Source organism: Silene latifolia, chromosome X (assembly GCF_048544455.1).
Source record: "Silene latifolia isolate original U9 population chromosome X, ASM4854445v1, whole genome shotgun sequence".
In the NCBI taxonomy this organism is placed as follows: Eukaryota; Viridiplantae; Streptophyta; class Magnoliopsida; order Caryophyllales; family Caryophyllaceae; genus Silene; species Silene latifolia.
Window position 1 is genome coordinate 298,087,201 of NC_133537.1, and position 25,761 is coordinate 298,112,961.

General features: G+C 32.9%; 1 protein-coding gene across 1 annotated transcript; it reads left to right on the top strand.

The window, feature by feature from the left end:
• The first annotated feature begins 548 nt into the window (after nt 1-548).
• Nucleotides 549-25,516, top strand: LOC141617100 (putative exonuclease domain-containing protein At3g15140). The gene is made up of 7 exons (XM_074434276.1): nt 549-978; nt 2,466-2,668; nt 2,849-2,929; nt 3,285-3,410; nt 22,384-22,507; nt 24,460-24,656; nt 25,134-25,516. Exons 1-7 carry the CDS (start codon nt 724-726, stop codon nt 25,135-25,137), a joined length of 990 nt encoding a protein of 329 aa, XP_074290377.1. The 5' UTR covers nt 549-723; the 3' UTR covers nt 25,138-25,516.
• Nucleotides 25,517-25,761: the final 245 nt, after the last annotated feature.

The window sequence follows — 25,761 nt, forward strand, 5'->3', positions numbered from 1 at the left end:
TGAATTTTATCAATATTCTGGTGTGTTCTTTAGCTACCAGCGTACAACGATAATCGGTTTATCTATCGTGTGTACTAGAAGTGCACAATCACACGCTAATATTCTATACTTTCTCATTCCGTCATTTTCAACGGGACAAAAATTACTTGCTTCCAATTTCATGTTTAAATTATACATTAACCGCATTTACTTTATTTTTTTTATGTTAAAAACAATTTAAATATCATTTCATATTGGCATTGGCACTCGATCCTCTCTCTCAAACTTTACAAAGCATTAACAAAGCCTTCTCCAGTCGCATGCGATTTCCGTATCACATGCTTAATTAATACGGAGTAGTAGCATTATCACTACACTAGTACCCTTTCTATGATTGTATGATTTTCTATACGGAATATAGATTATTGTCAAGATTATTGGTTACCAAGTCTCCCATAAAATCGTGTCATTGTCGTGATAGAGGTCACATAAGGTCAATTTCAGTACAAGCCCAAATTATGAATTTAGCTTGTTTTGTAACTTTTGGGATACTACTCCGTATAAGTTATACTTCGTATATCCTTTTTCCTCCTGAAAAAAAATAAAAAAAAATGGGACTGTTCAGTTATAATTTATCGGATCGGGTCGGCTTTTAACCGGTAGAGGACACCATCCCAAAACCCAAACAAACAGAGCGAATACCGCGTTTAAACTAGTCTTATCGAGAAAACCAGAGCTTCAACAATGGCGTTTTCCAGAGCATTTATCGCTAGGAATTCACTACTCATGTACTCATCTCTATCATCATCCATATCTCTACTGAGTTTTTCTTCAATTATACCAACAATTACCACAACACGCAGCTTAACTCTCTCAGCTTCCGTTTCTTCCCAACAATCGAATACTTCAACTGACCATTCTTCGTCTTTCCCACTTCAAACTCTCAAACCCGCTTGGAAACCCATGTGCTTGTACTATACACAAGGCAAATGTACCTTTGTAAGCTTTAGTTTTACGGTCTTTGTTGTGCACGCCAAATGTTTGATAAGATGTCTACCTGAATTAGCTGAATTATTCTATAGTATACTCCGTACTAGTTAAAGGTTTTGGGATAAATATTAACGTCGTGCGGTATCGTGGGAACGTCTTACTTATCCAGTTTTTTTGCTTTTCTTAAGGTGTCATGTAGGCTTGATTTTCTAGTGAAGTAGCGGTCATTCGATGTACGGAGTAGTTCTCAAAGCAGGACATGGGTCATCTGAAAACCGTCCTTTTTATACTGTTAGGTTGAGGTTTCTTATATTCAACCGCCGTACTCGGAGTCCTTTAGGTGAAACCGTGTTTGCAAAGTGCTTGCTCCTTGATTATGCTTCTCTTCTGTTGTTGCATACTATTATTTGTGTTGTTTCTAGCCTACCAGTAAATGAACAATATGCCTAGGAAGTTGGATTGACTAAATGCAACCTATGCTAAGATTCTTGATTTTGGAAGTATTCAAACCTTGACTAAAACAACCCGAGCTGGTCTCCTCAGTGTTGAGAAGATGATTGCCTTTAAGAAACTGCAAACTCACTTCATAAGAAGCTCAACATTAACAATACTGCTACAGTGTCTCAAAGCTCCTATCTATGGTGAGATAAGGGGTTCGGATGTACTGAATCAAACTCTGTCTGTATGTGGAAAACACAAATTGGTTGTGTAGGGGTGACCCTTAGGGTGTGTTTGGATAGCAAAAGTGGAGGGAAAGGGAGGGGATGGGGATTGAGGGGAGGGAAAGGGAGGGGGAATGGAGAAGTGGAGTTTTCCCCCAAATCTTCCCTATGGTGGAAGAATTTTGATTAGGCTTGGAGGAAGGAAAATGGATCCCTCCAAGCCCCTCCCCCTCCTATCCCAAATGTTATCCAAACAAGGGATTTTGTAACCCTCTCTCCCCCTCCCCTTGCTTTCCCTCCCAATCCCCTCATCCAAACAATGCCTAAGGGTCCGTTTGGATACAATTTTAGGAGGGAAGGGGAGCGGAGGGGGAGTGAGGGGAGGTGAAGGGAGGGGAGAGAAGGGGAGGGCAAATGGGATGTGGGTGTTTGGATAACAAAAATTATAAAGGGAAATGGAAGGGGAGGAAGGAAGGAGATGAAGAATGGATGGAGGATTGAAAGAGGTTGGAGGTATAATTAGAGTCCAAATAATGTTTTCTTTCCAAATCTTGCCAACCTTGAAAAGATTATAGTTTGTTCTATAGAAGGGAAAATAAGTCCTCTCATTTCTCTCCCCTTCCATTTCCTTTCTCCCATATTTTTTTATCCAAACAAAGAAAATTAAATCCCTCCCTTTCCCTCCCCTCCCCTTCTCTCCAATTCCTTCAATCCAAACGGACCCTAAATTAAATTTGTATAGTCTGACCACAAATTTCAATATTAGAAGCACCGTGAATCCGTGATGCACAATTTGCTATAAATTTAATAGTCAGAAAGATGGTTTGAATGCAGATGGATGATCCTTCTCATTTAGACAAATTCAATCACAGCTGCTCCGTGCCACTTGAAGAAGAAATTGCTAAATCTGAAAAGTTACGCCCACAGGATATAGATTTCCTGTTAGTGCTCGATTTAGAAGGAAAAGTTGAGATTCTCGAGTTCCCTGTTTTGATTATTGATGCCAAAACATTGCAAGCTGTCGATTTTTTCCACAGGTTTGTTCCTATATTGCAACTATTTGCAAGTGTAAAAGTAATTTTAATTATCACAAATAATTAAATAATTGTTGTTACGCCACTACATCACTGACCTCTCTGTTTTTGATCTTATGCGAGCTGTGGCCTACGGATTGGTTTTTGGTGGCTAATTACATATTTTTTTTACATATGTTGCAGGTTTGTTAGGCCTTCCAATATGAGCGAGAAAAGGATAGAAGAATATATTGAAGGCAAATATGGGAAACTAGGTGTTTCTCGGTAAGCTGTAATTTATTGAAACTTAAAATGTCCTGGAAGCATGATGTTTATCTCTTATGGCAAAATCATGATTCTGTTGTGCAGATAGTTTTGTTCTTTAGTGGATGGGGGCAACATAGAAGATTATTTGGCAATGTACTGTGATTAATTAAGGATCTCATTTTTGTTTAGATTTTAAAACTTTAGATTGGCAGGCTTTAGTTTCATGTCATTTGAGAAATTAATGGACTGTTCCTTAAGATAAACAGTTACGTGGAAACAATTAGTCTTTCAGCAATTTTGTCTAAATAGTTAAGCCTGTGTTTGTAAATGGTAAAGAATTGATGGATTTAATTTTGTCTTTCTAAATTTGTAGTGTTTGGCATGATACAGCCATGCCATTTCGAGAAGTCATTCAAGAATTTGAGGCTTGGATCACTGGCGGTCAGTTGTGGGAAAAGGAGCTCGGTGGACCACTACACAGAGCTGCTTTTGTAACTTGGTGAGTGTCGTTCTTTCTTTTTTTTTTTTTTTTTTTTTTTTGCGCGAAATGTCATCTGGGGTTAGACACTGTGATGTTCATAGTTAGTTTTATAATTGGGAGGGTGTGTTTGTGTGGCTTCGTGACCTTGTTACTGTAAGGTCAAAAGTCAAAAGCATGCCCGGAAGAGTTACCAAGGCATCTATGCTGTGTTAATGATAATTTAGTCAATCAAGCAAAATGCTAGTCGTTGACTTGCTGCCTATGTTACCCTGACGCGTCATATTAGCTCACATACAAGGGTCCAAATCTCAACTCTCTGACATGGGTACTATGATACTGGGACACCTCATTTTAAACCAAAAACACGCGAAAATATAGTCAAGCCCGATGCTTGAACATGAACTGTGTCGGATACTTCTTAGTTCTTACTAAATCTGAGTAACCTAGCTTGTAGCTTTGTTGCCTGTTTGCTTGGCAACACATAATGAAAAACAGAGGATATAGTGGAATAACTTTCTTGTGAAATTTCTGGCTGATAGTGGCAACGCAACAGGTAGGAACTTAATACCAAAAGTTCTGTTTCTCCCTTGTGAACCTGCTTCTGCGAATGAAGGACATAGGCAAAAAAAAAAAAAAAAAGAATTTGTTTTTCTTCTTTTTATACATTCCAAGTTTACTCCTCCATATCGTCCGATGTTATTCGATGTCCTTGAGGAGATCTCTTCACCTGTTTTCATTTACTTAAAACCGATCATTTTTACTCCCTCCATTTTTCTATTTTTTTCCCATTTGCTTTTGTGCGGTTTCCTAGGCAGAACTTTGACCCCAGTTTTCGATGTGTATATAGTACCTTTTTTTGGTCGAAAATAATTTTTTGTGATAGATTTTTTGATAATAAATATAAATATTTTAGTTTGATGAATTAATATTTTTTTCCAGATATCTATGGTCAAGTTTGGTAACTTTTTCTCTCAAAAAACAATTGGGAAGAAAATAGGAAAATGGAGGGAGTAATTATTATTGTTAGAGATTTCATATTGTCATGTTTTCTTTGAATACGTGCTCAAGATTTATAGACTGTTGACTGTAAAGCCTGATAAGTTATGGGATGATGTTGCCTTATTGGGTGTTGAAACCAAGATAAGACGTGTTGCAACTCACTCATTGGAGATGTATTTTAGAATATGAGATAAATTTATTTCACTGATTTAATGTCAGTAGTACGTTTGAGTTAATTATCAAAAGCAAAGCGTCTTGCTTGTGACGGGATTATCCCGTCACAAGCTGAAAACCTCTCACAAAAAGTTAGAGGGGACAAGGTGGGGCACCCCCATGTGCTTCCCACTCACCTCTCAATGGGTATTTTGTGAGAGGAAACGGTATCCGTCACAAGCTTGTGACGGATATCGCCGTCTTCAATGAGATTTTGTGTATCAAAAGTGTGAGGCTGACTAATTGACTTTTGCTTTCTGAATTATTCAGAACCAACAAGTTTTAGATTAGACTATAGTACTACGGTAGGACATGGTTATCTTTCAAGAATTTAGGGTGAATTTTTAGTTTGGAGGTTAAGTAGCTCATTCCACTACTCCTGAAAGGCTGAAACTTAAATCTTCATACCCAATCTGCTTTAGGACTGTGTTTTTGTCATTTGGAACTTATCTCTGATAAGTTTAGCAAATTCACAACATCGGTCAAGTTTCTGGCAAGTTGATTGAAGGTCTTTTCACCTTTATTATATTGGGTAATGCTAAATACAACCCAGTGAGTGGGTTGTATTTAAGCATTAAATACTTTCTAATTTGGGTATTGTTTTAGAAATCTATCTATATATCTATCTATATTAATAAAGGAAGCTTTTTTCGAGCGTTTATAGAGAGTCCAACTTTTCAAAACTACCTAAAATATTTATTTAATGAAAATATATCTAGAAATAACAACTAAATCTGTAAAATTGATATCTATTCGAGAAGTATAGTAATTGTAGACCTACTCAGATTGTGAATCTTTCCAATAGGTATATTATATTAGTTTTTTTGGAATTTGCAACCATGTTAACTACGTACTGTATATATAATGGAACTAGTTTAGGACCCGTGCAAAGTTGCACGGGCATGTATAAATAGTAGATATAAATAAGTGTTTAATTTTCATAAAGAAAATAATATATTGTCTGGATGTACAATATCTTGTTATAAATAATTTAGACATGAAAAATGGATAAAATGTACTCGAATGATCCAAACAAATTGTGGTGGACAATTGCAAAAGAACATTCATAATACTTATGTAATACGGAGTAAAATATTGTAGTAATAACTTAATAATATAGAACAAATCATTTTCTTAATAACTATGATAAATAAAATATATAAATGATCTTTGTCAAAAAAAAAAAAAATATAAATGATTACACTATTTTATCTTTTTAGTTATTGTACATAACTGTTGGCCATGAAAACACGTATGTTTTGATCCAAGTATAAAAGCCCACCGTGTGTTATGACGGGTAGATAATTAATAAATGTGAAACAAAGTAGTTTATGTGTGTTAGTGGCTTACTTCATCCCTTGATTCAAAGGTCGGAGATTCAATCTGTGTCCATAAAATAAAGCAAACTTCATGACCAGTTATTTACCTTTTCATCTGAGCTCCCGTAGCGAGGGATTACTCACTATTAAAATAAATAAATTACAAATGTGAGCAAATTCTAGGTATGGGGTGAGTCTGAATTATATAATATAACCACTATTATTCTCGAAAAGTCAATTGCAGTCTTGCGACTAATTAGACCTTTCTACTGTATTTCTTATCAACTCTGCCCCGTACATATACATATATTTGGATTATATAGCTTTTGCCCACGTAAATTTGTTTTCAATGATAGTATTTAAGTAACATTCCCTAGAAAAATGCCAAGTTGAATAGAACTGCCAAGGTTGGAGTTATAAACCATACTTACATTATCCATAGCAAGAAAAAAATACATCCACATCAAATATAAGTTGATACAAATTTGTGTTGTGCAAAGCCAGCAAGAACTCTAAAATTAGAAGATACGTCAACAATTAGCAAGATGCTGAGAATAAGCAAGGGGATAGCCAAGATTTCAGACTCGAGCAATCTAATTATTCACCAGGTTAATGAAAGCCGCCAACCAAGAACGTTAAAATGAATTTGCTTGAACATGAAGTGACTTTGTTGTTCAATGTATGAAGATGATTTGGATTTGACAGTGGATAACCACGCTGTTATGCTCAATCTTAATTTGATGCAATTGGAGTGAAACCTTCAGTTGAGCACAGTTTGAGCAATAGTGTTTCCCTTTCGTTTACACTTAATGGTGTTACGACCTTTAAAATTACAAATAATTACACATCTGAAAAGGATCCATGTGAGGATGACATGAAATCATAGACCAAAAGTCCAGATGAAACTTGTTATATTACCTACTTACCAAAGAAAATAAGCTTAAGATACATCAATATTTCATGTTATACAGGCAAATGAGAAGACGCGGACTATGGTAATCGACACTCCATAGATAACAAATCGGGAAGATTATGAGTTTGTTGTAGCCAAAGGTCCATTGTAATTGGGATTATCACATTTTTGCATCACAAAAAGTAAACGGGTGTCAACTAATGTAGCCACAAATGAACCTTTTCAGCACCATAAATGAGTATGTGCTATTTAAGTTTCGTTTGAATTAACCGAGAAGTACTCTAAAGTTGACATAACCAATTATAGTTACTGAAAACTCAAGATAGAAAATTAAATTAATTCAAATCCTAGATCGTTAAGAAGAATTATTTATAGCCAATATGTTCTAAGTACAATGCTACTTAGTGTAGTTGAATTATTAAGGAAATAAGGAGTACTACGAACAACTCGTAAATAATCTACAACTCATACAGAATAACCCAATATGCTAAGTTACTAACATACACAACTTACAAAAGATGTGTGTGAACATGAAATTTAAATTTCTGCCACATAGACCATAATACATCAGTCAAATTTTGAAGCAGTATGAACCACATTCCTAATACGTCAACCATGATCAGCCACAATGACAAACTTCGTTTGTACTGAAATTAAACAAATTGCTCTCTTTGTCTCACTTATTTATTTACCTTTTTATTATTTGAGAGAGTTATTTTAATCAAATGCAAACAAATAACTTGAACATGAGAATATTATTATATGAACATTTTGTTATCAACTACGCTTCTAATTCAAAATAAATATAAAGCATTAACAACAATGACAAACTTCGTTTGTACTGAGATTCTAGCCATAGATCATATATACATGAACATCACTCATTCATGGAAACATTAAACCATCTGAAAATCTCACTCATTGTTTCAAACGTTATTGCATCGACTCATAGTATGTTTGCATCCTAAAAATATTAGTTCTAATTTAAAAACACAAATTCTCATTATAGACGGACACTATCCATCTATAGCTATAGACGAATAGTGTCCACTTGCACTACCCACTGCCCCTACTTGCACTAACCACTTTAATTTGTGAGAAAGACACTATCCGTCTATAGCAATCTGAATAATACTCCCTCGTCTCAATCATTTGTTTGTCTTTGATTAAAATACCTCTCCCAACTCACAAAGAATAGAAATGGAAAACAAATGATTGGATATGGAGTATCATTAATCGAATATCTCTGTAGTTTTTATTAAGAAGTTGTTCAAGTTAATAAAATTCTAAATTTGAACAACAACATGACCAATTAGAAAAACAAAATGAAACTGGAAAAATTTGCAACTTACGGATTCATGATCAACATGTAAAAAACTAAACAAACACCTGCATTCCAAAATCGAAACAACCCCAAGATGAAGGAATCGTAAGATAATTCAATCAAACAATACTCATTTGACAAACATTTCTTTATTTGATTCTACAAATCCTCGGCGAAAAATAGTAAATTTGGAACTGTAGCATGTTAAAGATTCGGAAAAATTGTGAATATTAGTCACAAAAACGCGAGACAAACCGGGAATAATGACTTACAGGAAAATGTTGAGATGAGTTTAATGGGGGGGAAAAGAAGGCATCTGCAATCTGATCGAAGGTCTTTCATGAATCTATGCACAGTTGCACACAATGATTGCATGTGACAACATATTAATTTTCTATGACCAGATTCGAAATTTAACTCATATTAACCTATTTTTCACCTAAATCCGAATTTAATAATGAAAAATTCATTTTTCGAGCATAACAAGTCCAAAAATTATGAAAATTTACAGGTTATCTCAAAATAATATATGTGACAACATATCCAAAAATCAACTGAAAATTCGAAGTATAGCTAATTTTAGACCAAAAATGACATTTTTACTCATAAAATCATATTTAAATGCCATTATTGTAAAATATGAACAATAAAAATCCGTAAAATTAACCAAAATATCCTAAAACATTTTAGGACCAGAAATATTAACATGCATGAATTAATTTCGTGATATATCATAATAACACAAATTTTACAAGTTTTATATGTTATTCTTATAACTCGGAAAAACTTTTAACCGATTTGCATGCAAACAACCGTGGCTCTTGATACCGATTGAAGAAGTGTAGATCTTTATACATACTAACATACTCATATATGTTTAAATTAATTTGTCATAAAATTAAGGTGGATTTTATGCATGCAAACATTAATAAAAGAAGATAAGAAAACATTTTCTCACCATATGAATTTCGGTCATATTGGGCACCAACAAGATCTCCTTCTTGTTAGTTCTTGAGCTTTCCATTAATGGATGAACATACTTGACTTCAAATTAGAAGCCTTCCAATTAGTTGCACCCAAGACAATCCCTTAAACCCACAAAAGAACATGTACTAGATGTTTATAATGTGGTTTACCTTAAATTTGATTACTAAAACTCATATACTACTACTAGTATTATTAGTAATTAATAAGAACAAATTAGATTCATAAAACTTGGTTTTATGAAGAACAAGAGAGAGGTTTTATGTTTTCTTAGAACATTAGAGAGTAATGAATTATTGAGGAAAAATCCTCTCTAATTCTCTATACAAAACCGGTGGGTGGGAGTAGGGATGGCAATGGGTCGGGTTGGATCGGGTTTTGCAAGATCCAAACCCGATTCACTTATTTATTGGATCACAGATCCATATCCATATCCGATCCATATCCAAAATTTTAAAATCCATACCCGATCCATTATACTTTTTTCAAACCCATACCCGCTCCAAATCCATACCCGATCCACTACATAATCTAAAACCCAATACGAAACTTGATTTGACTACATAAAAATTTAATCTTATATAAGAAGATTTAAATTTCAAGGTTAATAAAACCTAAATTTTCAATAATATCCACTTGGATCGGGTTCGGGTATGAATGGATCGGCTTGGATTTGGTTCGGGTTTTCCAATAGTGGATATGGATATGGGTTTTTAAATAGTGGATCGGGAATGGGTTTTCAAAGAGTGGGTTTGGATCGAATTTTTTCCTTCGGTTCGATTCGGGTTCGGTTCGGTTTGAGTCATAATTGCCATCCTTAGGTGGGAGGTGTCTTAGCCCCTTTAATTTTTTTTTGCTTTTTGTCTTCACAAGACAAACTAGTGTAAGACTTTGTCTATTGTCATGTCACTATCAAGTGTCATGGACAAATGAATAAGACAAATAGAAAAAGACAAACTTCTAAGCATGCTCACCCATATTTCGGTTTCTAAGTTGTAATATGGAGTCCATTTTATTTTTGTCAATTGTACAATTGTATGTCATGTGACATGTGACATGTCTTATGTCATGTTTTAATTTAAAATGCATATTTAACAAATTAAATATCATTTATAAATTAAATAAATCATATTTAACAAATTGACTAGTAATATAAAATTACTTTCTCATAAAATGGTCATTTAATTACTAGTTAGTATAATTCACAATATCTTGTAATTATAACTAACTTATCATTCTCATCTCGCATGTTTCGCAAACACCGATTAATATTAGTAATATAACTTCTTAAATTACTAAATAAAATCTTATTTAATCACATTATAATAAGATGTCATTTTTCTCTCTTATGATAATAATTTGTTCAATTTTAAGGAATTAATTAATCAGACAAGATACAACTAATTAACCTTTTCAATTAAGGGAATCGTCCTTTAGGTGTGACCTCGAGGATCAATCGATCACCACCGTCTCTCACGACAAGAATGTCAAACTCTAGCCACCCAATCATTACCGATATGTGTGGACCAGTTGACTATATATATTATGTATCATCCCTTCCGTATTCTTGAAATGAGATTTAATAATGATATTTAAATCATGTGATCGCACTATTGTTGAGGACACATTTCCCAACAATCTCCCACTTGTCCTCGACAAGTGTGCGTCACCAATTCTCTTGTCTATTACTATCTCCCACTCAATGCAAGGTGTCTTTCAGGTCGTACTTGCAAGTGATCATATCGAGAGTGGTTTCCTCGATCCGGAGAATAATCGATTGACCGGAATTTATCCACCATGGATACATTCCGAGCGTGGCCACGCATTTCCAATTCATTACTCCTCGAGTGGCCCTGAGATATTGTTTTAACCCGGACAATGGGTGGACAATTCCTATCGCACTTATTCCCTTCGACTAGCCACGCCCATCATAACCCAAAATATGCCCATTTGACCCCATTTACGAAGGTCGTAGTAACACAAATCAAAGTTAATCAAACTGTGCCATCTTAGGCGAAGTCTTTAGTCAAAAGAATCGACTCATTGGAATATTATAGTAGCTCTCGCCACGACCAGGCTTTATAAATTTGCCATAACTCTATAAGCGGTCACCGCCCGACGAGTGTTCTAACAATGCCTATGTGATCGACTAGTCATCTCACATGACTCTATGGCACTTGAACTTGCCATCAATCGCTTCACACTCTAGTCACTTCGAGACGTCACCTCATATAAGTGACTATGGGCGAATACCATGCTAATCCGTGTTCACTTTAACGGGGTTCAATTGTCTCTACAACCCGTTTGGATGTAACAAAGTATAATAAAAGAGTTTTAAAGTAAAACTCGAACGACAAATGCGATTATCACATATGAATAGTCAATGCCGATTACTATTTCATGTTCTATAATCTAATTTGATCTTATATGTAGTTGTTCATTTCAATTCAATTGAAATGACATGACTCATCATATTTAGCCTTTGAGAAGGCTTTGGTTAGTAGGTTTTATCAATTTCTTGTACCTTACTCAACCTCACTACATACTCGTTTTCCTTTGTAATGTATACATTTGCATTACAAAACTTTCTGGGTACGTGTCGAGATCCAATCAAGACATAGGCCTTCTAGCCTAAGAATAGTTCCCTTTGTTTTCACCGCGATTGTGCGGACTCATCCTTCTTGCACATCTCATGATCGCAAGTGTACTCAATTTCCGTTATAAATATCTCTCATTGTTCTTTATTTCCTAGAACGATTCTAGAAAATCTACTTCTTAATTAACATTGCCACAATGGTATCTTAACCATCCTAATGTGTTTTGATTATGGTTTTTCGGAAACCATGCGCAATCTCAATTGTCAATTGTCACTTGGGTAACACCCTTACACAAAATTGCATCATAAACACTTTGCTTTTTTCTTCCTTAATGCTTCTGGAAGCACTTAAGGGTAATCTTTATGGCTTACTTGGTAAAGATTACTTAAATTTGATTTTGAAAACAATTCATCATACTCAAAGTATATGAAGTGTTATACATCATTACTCATTTAATTGATCCTAAGAAATGGGAAGCAAATGGAATCAATCAAATATGTTCAATTTTAATTGAATCGGTCATGAATCTTATCAACATAAGACTTTTATCGACGCTAATATCATGTGGATTTATCTTCATAAATCCGGATATTCAAGATGTATTATAATACTCCAAAAGTCTTAAATCATTCTCAATGATCAATATGTCATCCACATATCGGACTAATTAAAATTTCCGTAACTCCCACTAAACTTCATGTATAAACACAACTTCTCGACTTATCCAGAAATGTTTTATCACATGATCAAAATGTTGATTCTAACTCATTGATGTCCTACTTAAGACCCTCTCTTAAGTTTCACATTATCTTAGGATTGCAAGAATCTACTAAAACTCATGACATGTATTGAATACATTCCTTCTATGAAGAAGTGGGTTTTAGATTCACTTGTCAGATGCATATCCTCATAATGAAACACAATCCCTAAGAAGATCCAAATAGACTTAATCATTTCAATTAGTGCAAAACCCTTTGCAACCAATCTTGCTTTGAAATATCTCTTTATTAGTGCAAAACCCTTTGTCACTAATCAAGCCCTTTTGTTTCGGATTTTCATGGCTCTAAGCCTTGTATTGAGTTGTGACTTAAACACTCTTATGTAAGTCATATGTTCATTACTTTCTAGAAGTAATCAACGTGAATCAAACAATTTCTTTTGTAAGTTATAAGCTCTTTACTTTCTTAAAAGCAGCATGAATTCATCATTTTTAACAAGTGACGAATTTAACCTCCTAGGTTTTGAAGAAACAATGTCTTACACAAAACGTCTCATGTAGCCAAGAAAGACCAGTTTCTTGCGACATAACATTCTTTGTGGCTCTTGAATAATTTCTCCCACCCTGTCTTCTAGAAATAAACTTGTATTTTAGAAAGACAGCTTCATGAGCCGCAAACCGATAATTGCAAGGGAAAAATGAGCATTTGTTTCTTGTGAAAACTTACAAACATGGTACGTTTACCATTTCATATCTCATATGATTCGATTTAGTGAAAAAATAATTTAGACAAAATGATAAAATCCCCAAAAGGATCAAGTTACTCAAAGTAACTTGATCGAAGTCCAAACCTTATCGAATAGCGTTTGAATTCTTATCCAATCATACATTATCCCATAATGCGTGTTAAGAGAGATTAATTTGTGATATTATATCACAATTCATTTGGCTTATATCAAAGTCTTCACTTTGATAATCCCATCACGACTAAATCGTGATTCCTTGAACTCTTTGAAATTCTTCAAAGATTTCTCTATTTACCTTATTAAGTGAACATATTAGTGTCAACTTAAATCGTTGGTAAAAGATAATGATCAACCTATTTTGGATAGATGATTTACAACCTCGAACTCCTTTTCAACCAAAAGGCATGAGACATCTTGCTTTGAATACAAGATACGCATATACCATTAACAATCTAATGGTTTTAAGAGTACTCGATAACTCTTTGCGTTCATTATTCCAAAATTTAAGGTTTAATCTTGGGTTACCAATTTGAATCTTACATCATCTACATGATATATCATTCTAGTTTGGTTTAGAATATAATCACCTTGATAATGGGCTAGCCATACATCAAATCGTGGTGTATAGGGTCACAAAAGTGAAAACCTCTTTTGTATCTTAACAAGTTTATATTCTTATTTAGAGTTTATGCACTTAATAGTCATAATTAAGTACAACTTTAAATCCAAAAATTAGATTGAGTACACAATTACTCTATCTCTCGACATTATTATTGCTAGTCGTCATATTCTAATCATCCTATGTATCAAGTACAATGATGAAAACCTCCACTGGTTTCTAATATTGACGAAGTAATACTAGCAAAATTTATGTTTAATCAAATAAACATTTAACGAAGAAGGTCCCATTAGATGTCCCACAACTAACTTGTTGATTCTTCAATAATTTGGGGTAGTTTCCTTTCTCGTGTCTAACATTTAAGACAATGAAAACTTTATCGGTCGGGATTGATAGGTTTAGTATTGTCATTCTCAACAACTTTATCTTCAACATAACCTTGTATCAATTCCATTATTATCTTTACTTTCTTGAACCTCGTTTTCATCTTAACGGTTTAAGAGAATGCTCCCACTCATTTCAATGAGTCTTTGCTTTGAGAAGCAAAATTGAATTCATGAAGATTACTCTTCATTTGTTCGTTTTAGTCTTAAAACTTTCATTGAAGTGGTTGCGTTATTTTGGTCAATTACGAATTCTGACAAAACTAATTACCAAAACAATTTATCGCTTCAAGGTACTTAATTCAATTAAGTATATGAAACATAATCCATTGTAAGTAGAAGTGTTAGTCAAGAATCAAAAACCTGTTTGATAATGAATAACTTTAATCTATACTCTTTACAAGAGATCCTTAGCAATGGTTCGTTTGAGGTTTAGAAGCAAATTCAAATATTGTCTTTAGTTACGATGTTTTAATGGAGATTTGTATCAAAATCAAAATGATATCATATATGAATTGTGGTAAAGAAATAGAACAATATAAAAACGGAATAGTGGAAAACTTAACATTTATCGTTTTATTAATACTTGTAAATAACAAGTAAAGCATTTACATAGTGACCTCTACCCAACTATGATAAATGATTCCAAGACCCAAATTCATATTAACTTAGGCACGGGGTAGCCGATGCAACCTTCATTAATATAACTCGGTAGATTAACTTTTTAATCGATTCTACTTTTAGAACTCTTGGTCGATAAAATTACTCTAATGTTTATCTATAGCCCAAAACACATCAACAAGGGCACGGGGTAGCCGATGCAACCCTTATCAATAACTTTTGTTGAGTTCAATCCAAATTTCGAATAAATGTGTCCATTATCCAAACCCACATTAACTTAGGCACGGGGTAGCCGATGCAACCTTTATCAACATGAATTCGGTGGATAGACATTTATCACCCACTTCCCCTACGTAACAAGGTTTGTACCCCGGGGTAGCCGAGCGCACTCCCTCGCGAAATAGGTTTTCATGGTTTCTACTATTTGGTAAGGCTATGTCTCAATTAATTATTTTAGCGAGAGGTCATGTCAATTTATTATCTATCACGTTTTAAGTGAACTAAAGCGGTGAACTACGATAATTCGAATTGACACGGTCGATAAACTCGATAAAATAAGGATGCATGTTTAGTTATGGCGATTTAGCGATGCATGTGACATAAAATAAAATGCAAGCATAAAATAAATAAATCCTAGTATGACCTTTCCTAAAATAGAAAAAACTATTTAACTATTACAAATTCGGAAACCAACTCCATTGGTCCCTTGAACTTCGGTTGTGGCACGCATCTCGAGGTAACACCGTCTTTATGTATCACCATTCTTGAAGAAATCCGTCTTTGAGAACTCCGGAATGAATAAAATTACATAATAAATTACATAATTTCCTATTATACATTTGTAACTAAAATAAAATAAATCTATTTAATTACAAAACGGTGATACGAGATCACAATAAAATTACAACCGAATCGATATTCCCATACATTTCGGGAAATACCAATTAAAAACTAAGGCCATACTAAGTAAAATTACATAATTCAAAATTACATAAATTAAAATTATGACAATCATAAAGAAAAATGCAGCATTATAATATGTATGAACATGCTCAATTTTATGCTAAATCGCCTTTAATTAGCCAATATCGTATATTACTCGGTTTTTACGGATTTGCGTGATTTCAACATTTTACAATCACAAAAATACATAAATTCATATTTATGCATAAGTTAATTACCCTAACCTCTTAGGACTCAAAATTTAGTCTTCACTAATAATTTGACCATAATTAACCCATATATTATAAAATTGTTCATAAATGGACCAAAAATTACAAAAATAAGCTATAAACTTCAAATAAATCACAAAATTTCAAATAAATTCAAAATTTGAAATTTAAACTCATGAACATTCTGGAAAAATTCCATGACACTCATAATGTTCAAAATCTTAGGTTAAAAATTTCGACATTTTTCCGGAAAAACAATGTTGCTGTTTATCGATTTTTAATAAAATAATCATAAAAACATGGAAAAATTATATTCATAAACTTTTCAATTTTAGATCTGAAAAAGATAATAATATGCAACATTAGACGTTTTTCCTAAGTCATAGATTATGTTTTATTAATTTTTCACCAATAATGTCACTATTTATGCTATTTTTCTTCAAAAATCCATAAATCATGCAAAAAGACTTCTTTATAGCCAATTATTTTACACACATCTTGTAAAATTGCATGTGACAACATATTAATTTTCTATGACCAGATTCGAAATTTAACTCATATTAACCTATTTTTCACCTAAATCCGAATTTAATAATGAAAAATTCATTTTTCGAGCATAACAAGTCCAAAAATTATGAAAATTTACAGGTTATCTCAAAATAATATATGTGACAACATATCCAAAAATCAACTGAAAATTCGAAGTATAGCTAATTTTAGACCAAAAATGACATTTTTACTCATAAAATCATATTTAAATGCCATTATTGTAAAATATGAACAATAAAAATCCGTAAAATTAACCAAAATATCCTAAAACATTTTAGGACCAGAAATATTAACATGCATGAATTAATTTCGTGATATATCATAATAACACAAATTTTACAAGTTTTATATGTTATTCTTATAACTCGGAAAAACTTTTAACCGATTTGCATGCAAACAACCGTGGCTCTTGATACCGATTGAAGAAGTGTAGATCTTTATACATACTAACATACTCATATATGTTTAAATTAATTTGTCATAAAATTAAGGTGGATTTTATGCATGCAAACATTAATAAAAGAAGATAAGAAAACATTTTCTCACCATATGAATTTCGGTCATATTGGGCACCAACAAGATCTCCTTCTTGTTAGTTCTTGAGCTTTCCATTAATGGATGAACATACTTGACTTCAAATTAGAAGCCTTCCAATTAGTGACCAAGACAATCCCTTAAACCCACAAAAGAACATGTACTAGATGTTTATAATGTGGTTTACCTTAAATTTGATTACTAAAACTCATATACTACTACTAGTATTATTAGTAATTAATAAGAACAAATTAGATTCATAAAACTTGGTTTTATGAAGAACAAGAGAGAGGTTTTATGTTTTCTTAGAACATTAGAGAGTAATGAATTATTGAGGAAAAATCCTCTCTAATTCTCTATACAAAACCGGTGGGTGGGAGGTGTCTTAGCCCCTTTAATTTTTTTTTGCTTTTTGTCTTCACAAGACAAACTAGTGTAAGACTTTGTCTATTGTCATGTCACTATCAAGTGTCATGGACAAATGAATAAGACAAATAGAAAAAGACAAACTTCTAAGCATGCTCACCCATATTTCGGTTTCTAAGTTGTAATATGGAGTCCATTTTATTTTTGTCAATTGTACAATTGTATGTCATGTGACATGTGACATGTCTTATGTCATGTTTTAATTTAAAATGCATATTTAACAAATTAAATATCATTTATAAATTAAATAAATCATATTTAACAAATTGACTAGTAATATAAAATTACTTTCTCATAAAATGGTCATTTAATTACTAGTTAGTATAATTCACAATATCTTGTAATTATAACTAACTTATCATTCTCATCTCGCATGTTTCGCAAACACCGATTAATATTAGTAATATAACTTCTTAAATTACTAAATAAAATCTTATTTAATCACATTATAATAAGATGTCATTTTTCTCTCTTATGATAATAATTTGTTCAATTTTAAGGAATTAATTAATCAGATCAAGATACAACTAATTAACCTTTTCAATTAAGGGAATCGTCCTTTAGGTGTGACTCTCGGGATCAATCGATCACCACCGTCTCACGACATAAGAATGTCAAACTCTAGCCACCAATCATTACCGATATGTGTGGACCAGTTGACTATATATATTATGTATCATCCCTTCCGTATTCTTGAAATGAGATTTAATAATGATATTTAAATCATGTGATCGCACTATTGTTGAGGACACATTTCCCAACAACTTTTACATTTCATTTGGCAAAAAAATATCGTTAAAAAAATCCTGAAAATAATATAATTAGCTTTATGGTAAAAAATGCTATCATTAGAGTATAAATTTCATATTATTTGCACATATTAAAGATGGTGTACTTCTTTATACGTAAAAATATGTACTTTTTAGTATGTTTTGTCCCACATTGGAAAATAAGTAGGTGTGATGAATATATTACATATTAATTGTAGAATTGTCCCACATCGAAAGATTAGTATAAGGTGATGTGATCCTATGATTATAAATAGGAGACATATTTGAAACTAATGTATCCACCCAAAATTTTTCGAGTCTTATAAATATTGTTTTAAAGAGCTCTTAAGATTTTCTATCATTATATACGATATGATATAAAAAAATAAAGTGAAAATCGTTGGTAACTACCCGGGAAAGAGTTAAGAACATGAACAAGAAAATAAAAAAATACAAAACTAAAGGTTTTACTAATGGTAGTCTCCTGACACAGAACTAAAGATTTTACTAATGGTGATGTAGAGATCCCTATCCAATGATCGAGACTAAGTGGTTTTACTTTCAAAGAAAAGAAATATGTATACAATAGTGGTTTTTTTTAAGAAGAGACATGTATTTTTTGGTATGTTATATCTTTCACATTGAAAAATAATGTAGGCATGATGAACATACTACGTCTAAATAATTAAATTATGTATCTCACAATGAAATAATAGTATACGGTAGGGTGATTCTATAAATATAAATATGAGGCATCTTTGAAACTTTGGTATTAACCAAAAAGTTTTTGATATAAAAGATATGTACTTTTTAGTATGTTATATGTCCCACATTGAAAAATAATGTAGATGTGGTGAATATATTATGTATAAATAATAAAACTGTCACATATGTATATATTTTCTATATTATATTGAGAAAATTGTTGATTACAGCCTTTTATAAACCAATTTTTGTAATTTACAGCCTTATATAATTTTTTTTGTAAATTACAGCCAACATATCACTTCTGATGAAAAATTACAACCAAAAGATCTACTCCAGTGGAAAACTGATGCAAATTTGAATTATTGTCACTTAAGTTCATCTTTTTGGACGAAAATGCCCTTTACCTTCATCTTTTATGTTCATCATATTCACAACTCCATCATCTCTCATAATTCTCCATTTTTTCACTTTTTTTTTTCTTTCTAAATATCACTTTGTAAAAACTTATCCAACTTACCCCTTTTCTTCAAATTCTACCCTAATTAATTTAATTGAATCAGGGAAAATATGATTTGCAGCGTCGTAGGAATTTGTTTACCTGTCTTCTTTTGTGCCCATATCACTATTTCCTCCGAAGTAAATCGACACTTAAAACTGCCATTGTTAAACAATAGCAAAGTAGGATAACCTTTAATACCCAAAGACGACGTCGTTTTAGAAAATCTCTCAGCATCAAGCTTAGCCATTAAAACGAAAGAACCCAAATTATTCAAGAAATTAGCAACTTGAGCAAATTGAGGCATTAATTCGGCAAATTGATGATGATTTTCATCTCGCACGCTTAGTGGTTGCATTTGAAGGACCTCTAGCAAAGACCCAGACTCAATTGCCTTTATAATTATGCATACCATATCAAATATATTTGGAGATATTTCCAATTAGGGTTGATATGTTAATTAATTAGGGAAAATATCAATTTGGGGTTTTCTTTATATTGTATTTTCGACAAACTTGAAGCGGTTTTTGGGTCAAATTTGTGGTTAATTTTCATGAGATTTGGGTTCCTCTTGACTATAAAGAAGAACTCGGGATATGGACGGGATTGTGAATAAACATCGCGGTGGTGGTCGTTGAGTTTGATGGTGGTGTTTCTGGGTTGATGGGGAGGAGGTAAAATGATAAAGAAAATATATGAGCTGGGTAAAGAAAGCTCTCAAATAAGAAATGGTATTTCGGTCATATTTTGACAAAAATCACCGGAATCCTCAAGTTGGCGCAATTTTAGAAAAAAAGTAATATTTTGGCTGTAATTTACAAAAAAAATTATATAAGGCTGTAATTTACAAAAAGTGATTTATTAAAGGCTGTAATCAACAATTTTCTCTATATTAAAGCGATGTTTATAATTTTGATATAAAAACTTTATATTTCATTTGACAAAAAAATATCGTATGAAAATTATATAATTAGATTGTGACAAAAAAAAATGTTATCATTAGAGTGTAAATTGTATTGTATTTTCTCATTATTAAATTGGGTTGATGTCAAAGTAGGTGCGACATCAGAGATTGCCATAAGGCAAAATGATCTTATGATTATAAATAGAAGTCATAACCCAAAATCTTTTGATTCTCTTTAGTATTGTCAGAGAAAGCTCTTAAAAGAGTTTGTATTACTGTCTCTACAATAATGATTTCTAACCTAAGTTAATATTTGGAAAATCTTTTAGTTATTTATTATAATATATACTCTGTATTTCTTATTTTATATTCAAGTGCTGTTTCGTGTTGTTTCTAATATTTATATAAAAACTTTTACATTTCATTTGGCAAAATAATGTCGGTAAAAAAATTATGAAAATAATATTATTAGATTCATGGTAAGAAATGCTATCATTAAAATATATATAGATTTCATATAATTTGCACATATTAAAGATGGTGTATTTCATAGTATGTTATATGTCCCACATTGAAAAATAATATAGGTGTGATAAATATACTACATATAAAAAATAGAATTTTCCCACGTCGAAATATAGCATAAGGTGGGTGATTCTATGATTATAAATAGGAGGCATCTTTGGAACTTAGATATCAACCAAAATCTTTTGAGTCTCTTAAGTATTGTCTTAGAGAGCTCTTAAAATTTTATATCATTATATTTTCTACCTATAGATTTTATATGTCCCATATTGAAAAATAATATAGGTGTGGTAAATATACTACGTTTAAATAATATAATTAGAATTGTGTTAAAAGTCTTCTATTATTAGAGTATAGGTTCCTATCATTTGCACATATTTTAATTATGATAAAAAAAAATAGAAAACAAACGTCCATGGTAGCATGTGTAATCTATTAAAGTTCAAGGTTAGCATGAGAAATTTCCAATATTATAATGATATAGTTAATTAAATTTTCATTTAAAAGAGAGAGATATCCGTACCAATAAAACAATAAAAGGGGTATTATTTTTTAATTGTTATTTTATTGTCACGTCATCAAACTTAACGACCATTTAACAGCCCTTACATTAGAGGTTATCATGGGCAAAAAAAAAGGAACATCAAGAGTACTATAGGCAGATTTTTAAAAGTAGGGGTAACATGGAAAATCTGACAAAATTAAGGGGTACCACGAAAAATTTCCGTATCTCAATTATGTTAAATTTTTTTTGAAGAAAAACAACATACAAATATTAATGGAGAGTACTTGATCATATTATTAAATTTAAATATAAATATTAGATATAATGAGTAGCAATTGTCTGTATTCCGTATTCGAGATTTTGTTGGATGTCGAACTAAGTGCAAAAAAAATGGTGTAATTCTGAGTATGTTATTTGTCTCACATTGAAAAACAATGCAGGTTTGATGAATATATATTACGTATAAATAGTAAAATTGTCCCACATCAGAAAAAAAATCCAAGTTTGGTGAATATATTACTTATAAATAGTAGAATTGTCTCACATCGAAAAATTAATATAAGGTGGGGTGATTATAAAGAAAAGTTAACTCACGTATATATTAATCTTTTATGTTTTTTGAAAGAGATATTTTAATAATATGTAAACAAATCATTAGACATAGAATGTAAACATTAAACCCTTATAACGGTTTTTTTTGCATTATAAATAAGTTAATTATCCCGTTGCAACGCACGGGCATTCAAACTAGTTAAGAACTAAATTACACATTATCCAATACAATTAATGCATATATTTAGAATTTATTTCCTCTTTTGGTTTCTTAACTACAACCCAATGGGTTGTATTTATCATTACCCTATTATATTTGTCTTTTTAGGTGGATATTTTCTCAAGCTTACCTGATTTGAGGTATCTGGTTGTGATTTAAATTGTTTGTTATCTTAATTTCTTACACTGTTACAGTGGCAATTGGGACATTAAAACGAAAATTCCTCAGCAGTGTCAAGTATGTAGCATGAAGATCCCCCCTTATTTTTTCGAGTGGATTAACTTAAAGGACATCTATTTGAACTTCTATAATCGAAGGGTGAGTTCCAGGTCTCAGTTAACCTTCCTAAGCTTGATTTATGAAGGTATAAGTATGTTTAATTGGCAACATAGGGATCATTTTTAATCGAGAGAAAGACCAACTTACTTTGGTATTTGAATTATGAATTTCTGATGGTATAAAGCAAAAGATTGTTGCATTTCTTTTTATTGTGAAGTAAGAAATCATTCAACACAATATTTGACGCAATTTTCATTATGGGTCATTTATGTTGGCCTACAGTTGACCTCCCTTACTCCTACATTGTTGAGATAATGGTGTTGAAAGACAATGTAGTTACTTGAGCCCGTTCTCCAATTTTGCAAGATTGTATTCTATAAGATAAGGGTGTGTGTCGAAAATATATTGACCTCATAAAGGACATGTATGAGGGGGCTAGTGCATATGGTTTTTATTGACTTGGAAAAGGCATATGATAGGGTACCGAGAGAAATACTTTGGTGGGCTTTGGCAAGAAAGGGCGTGTCTCGAAAATATATTGACCTCATAAAGGACATGTATGAGGGGGCTAGTGCAAGTGTTCGCACTAATGTTGGGAGAACGGAAGAATTTTCCATTACCATCGGGGTGTATCAAGGTTCCGCACTTAGTCCTTTTCTCTTTGCTATAGTTATGGATGAGTTGACAAGGGATATTCAGGACGACATCCCTTGGTGTATGATGTTTGCTGATGATATTGTGTTGATTGATGAGACAGAAGAGGGGGTGGAGAGAAAGTTGGAATTGTGGAGGCATACTTTAGAGACTCGTGGGTTTAGGCTAAGCAGGAGTAAGACCGAGTATTTGAGGTGTCAGTTCACTAACGTGGCGGGGTCGAGATCGACAGAGGCGGAGAGTATTATTTTCGATGGGAATGTTGTTGAGGGGTCGGATTTCTTCAGATATCTAGGATCTATTATTCAAAAAGATGGGGAGTTAGACGATGATGTGGCTCACAGAATTAAAGCGGGATGGTTGAAATGGAAGAATGCTTCAGGTTTTTATGCGATAAAGATATGCCCCAAGGATTAAAGGGAAAATTTTATCGCACGGCAATTAGGCCTGCCTTACTTTACGGTTCCGAGTGTTGGGCCGTGAAACATTGTCACGTTCAAAAGATGAGTGTGGCGGAGATGCGTATGTTGAGGTGGATGTGCGGCCATATAAGGAAAGATCGATTAAGGAATGAGGTGATTAGGGAAAAGGTAAAAGTGGCGCCAATAGAGGACAAGATGATGGAAAATCGACTAAGATGGTTTGACCATGTGAGAAGGAGACCTATGGACGCACCAGTTAGGAGTCTGGAGACTTGGAGAACTGAAAAGGTCCCTAGGAGTAGAGGGGGACTGAGACAGACATGGTTGAGAGTGATAGAGCACGATATGAGATTTCTGGGGCTTAGGAGAGTATGGTGACGGAGAGGGTACAATGGAGGGAAAGGATATATGTGGATTTTTAGTATCTTATGTTATTTGACAGATTTAGTGTTTTTATTTAATTTTTTTAAAAAATTTTTTGTTCTTCTCTCCTTTATTACACCTTTTTACCAACCACTTTCTTATATATTTTACTTGGTTTACTTTTAAGGTATTCCGGATCCTTAAATTTTACTTCGGTTTTCAAAATCATTTTAATCTTTATTCTCGATTTAAATTTTAAGTTTTTATAAAAGAAATCCGGAATTCGATTTTAAAACCTATAAGTTTACCTTGACTTTGTATTATGTTTCGCTCCTTTTTTTCGCATTTTGAGGTGTGCGTTCACCCATGAACGGTTCTAAAGGATGATTCATGTCAGCCGACCCTAAATCATTTTGGGATTAAGGCTCTGATGTTGTTGTACTCTATAAGATAAGGGTCATGTTTAAAACTCAAATGCACCAGTTTTGTTTTTGTCATGTTAATCCTGTTTTCCCACTTTTTTCTAGCTGATTTGCTGCTGCCTTATGCCAGGCCACAGGAATGAGGACCATGTTGAATGAACTCAAGATACCATTGTTGGGAAGTCATCACCTTGAGATCGACGACACAAAAAACATAGCTAGGGTGGTGCAGCGTATGCTAGCAGATGGCGCTGTAATGAGCATAACTGCTAAAAGGAAACTTGACAGTCCCGAGTCTGTAGACTTCCTTTTCAAAAATCGTATCAGGTATGGCTCCTTTGCTCAATTTTAGTTAAGTTTATGATTGAAAGGAACGTAGTTGAGCATTATGAGTTATGACTATCAATCGGGACAGACAGGCAAGGTTATTGTCGGCACAATACAGACTAAGGTTGGGTTAGGGTTCGAATTTGAACAAAAAATGCAATCTCAGGCCTTTTTTCTTGACCACCTTATGATGCATAAAGGAAGAGATTATGAGTTCACGTATAAGCTCACTCTGTAGTTTATATCCTCTGAATACCTTTGCAAATTTTATTAAACTTTTTGGTGAAAATGATTAGGTTTTAAATGAACCTTGACTCAAACCCTAAATTTACGAGTCATTTGGAGTCATAGGTCAAGTTTTACGAGTCTGAACTGATGAAAAAGCAGTTTTCCGGGTCATATTTTGACAAGTCTAGTTGATTTTTTATTGACTTGACTCGACGTCATATACTCTTTGGTTAATGAATCTCTTTGTAGGTGACGTGTCAGTAAGCTATGAAGTAGTAAGGCTCGGAAAAGCTTAACATGGAGATGTAACAACTAAACAGGCTTATTTCCAGGGAAATTTAATGTCATAGAATTGGGGCCATGGCCATGGGGGTAATTATTTAGAATTGGGGCCTGAGATTGAAGAGATGTGAAAATGTAAAATCTTTTTGTATAATGGATTGGGGACAAGGGGGTAATTATTTAGAAGGGTATGTTATTGATTCAATACAATTTAAAAGGGTAAGCTCCACGGTCCGTCTCCATCTAAAAACGGAAGAAATGTTTGGAAGATTTTATGGGAATATGGAATTGTATTTTTAATATGTTATATACTCCGTATCATTGATAAACTCTTGCAGAATTTATTGTTACATGCTTACTAGTAATTTTTGTGAACCATGTATTTTTCACTTGAATACAAATCTTGAAAAGGATAGAAAATGAAAACTAACAGTTTCCACATGTAGGAGAGTGAGTCCGTGTTAAACGAAGTGTGGAGTTGTAAGTCTCCCGTAAGATGTAGGTCTCCGTTTTACAGCTAAAACGGGTTAAGTACTACTCCGTACATTATTTAGATCGATGGAACAAACTTTTGTTATATTCCCTTGATATTATT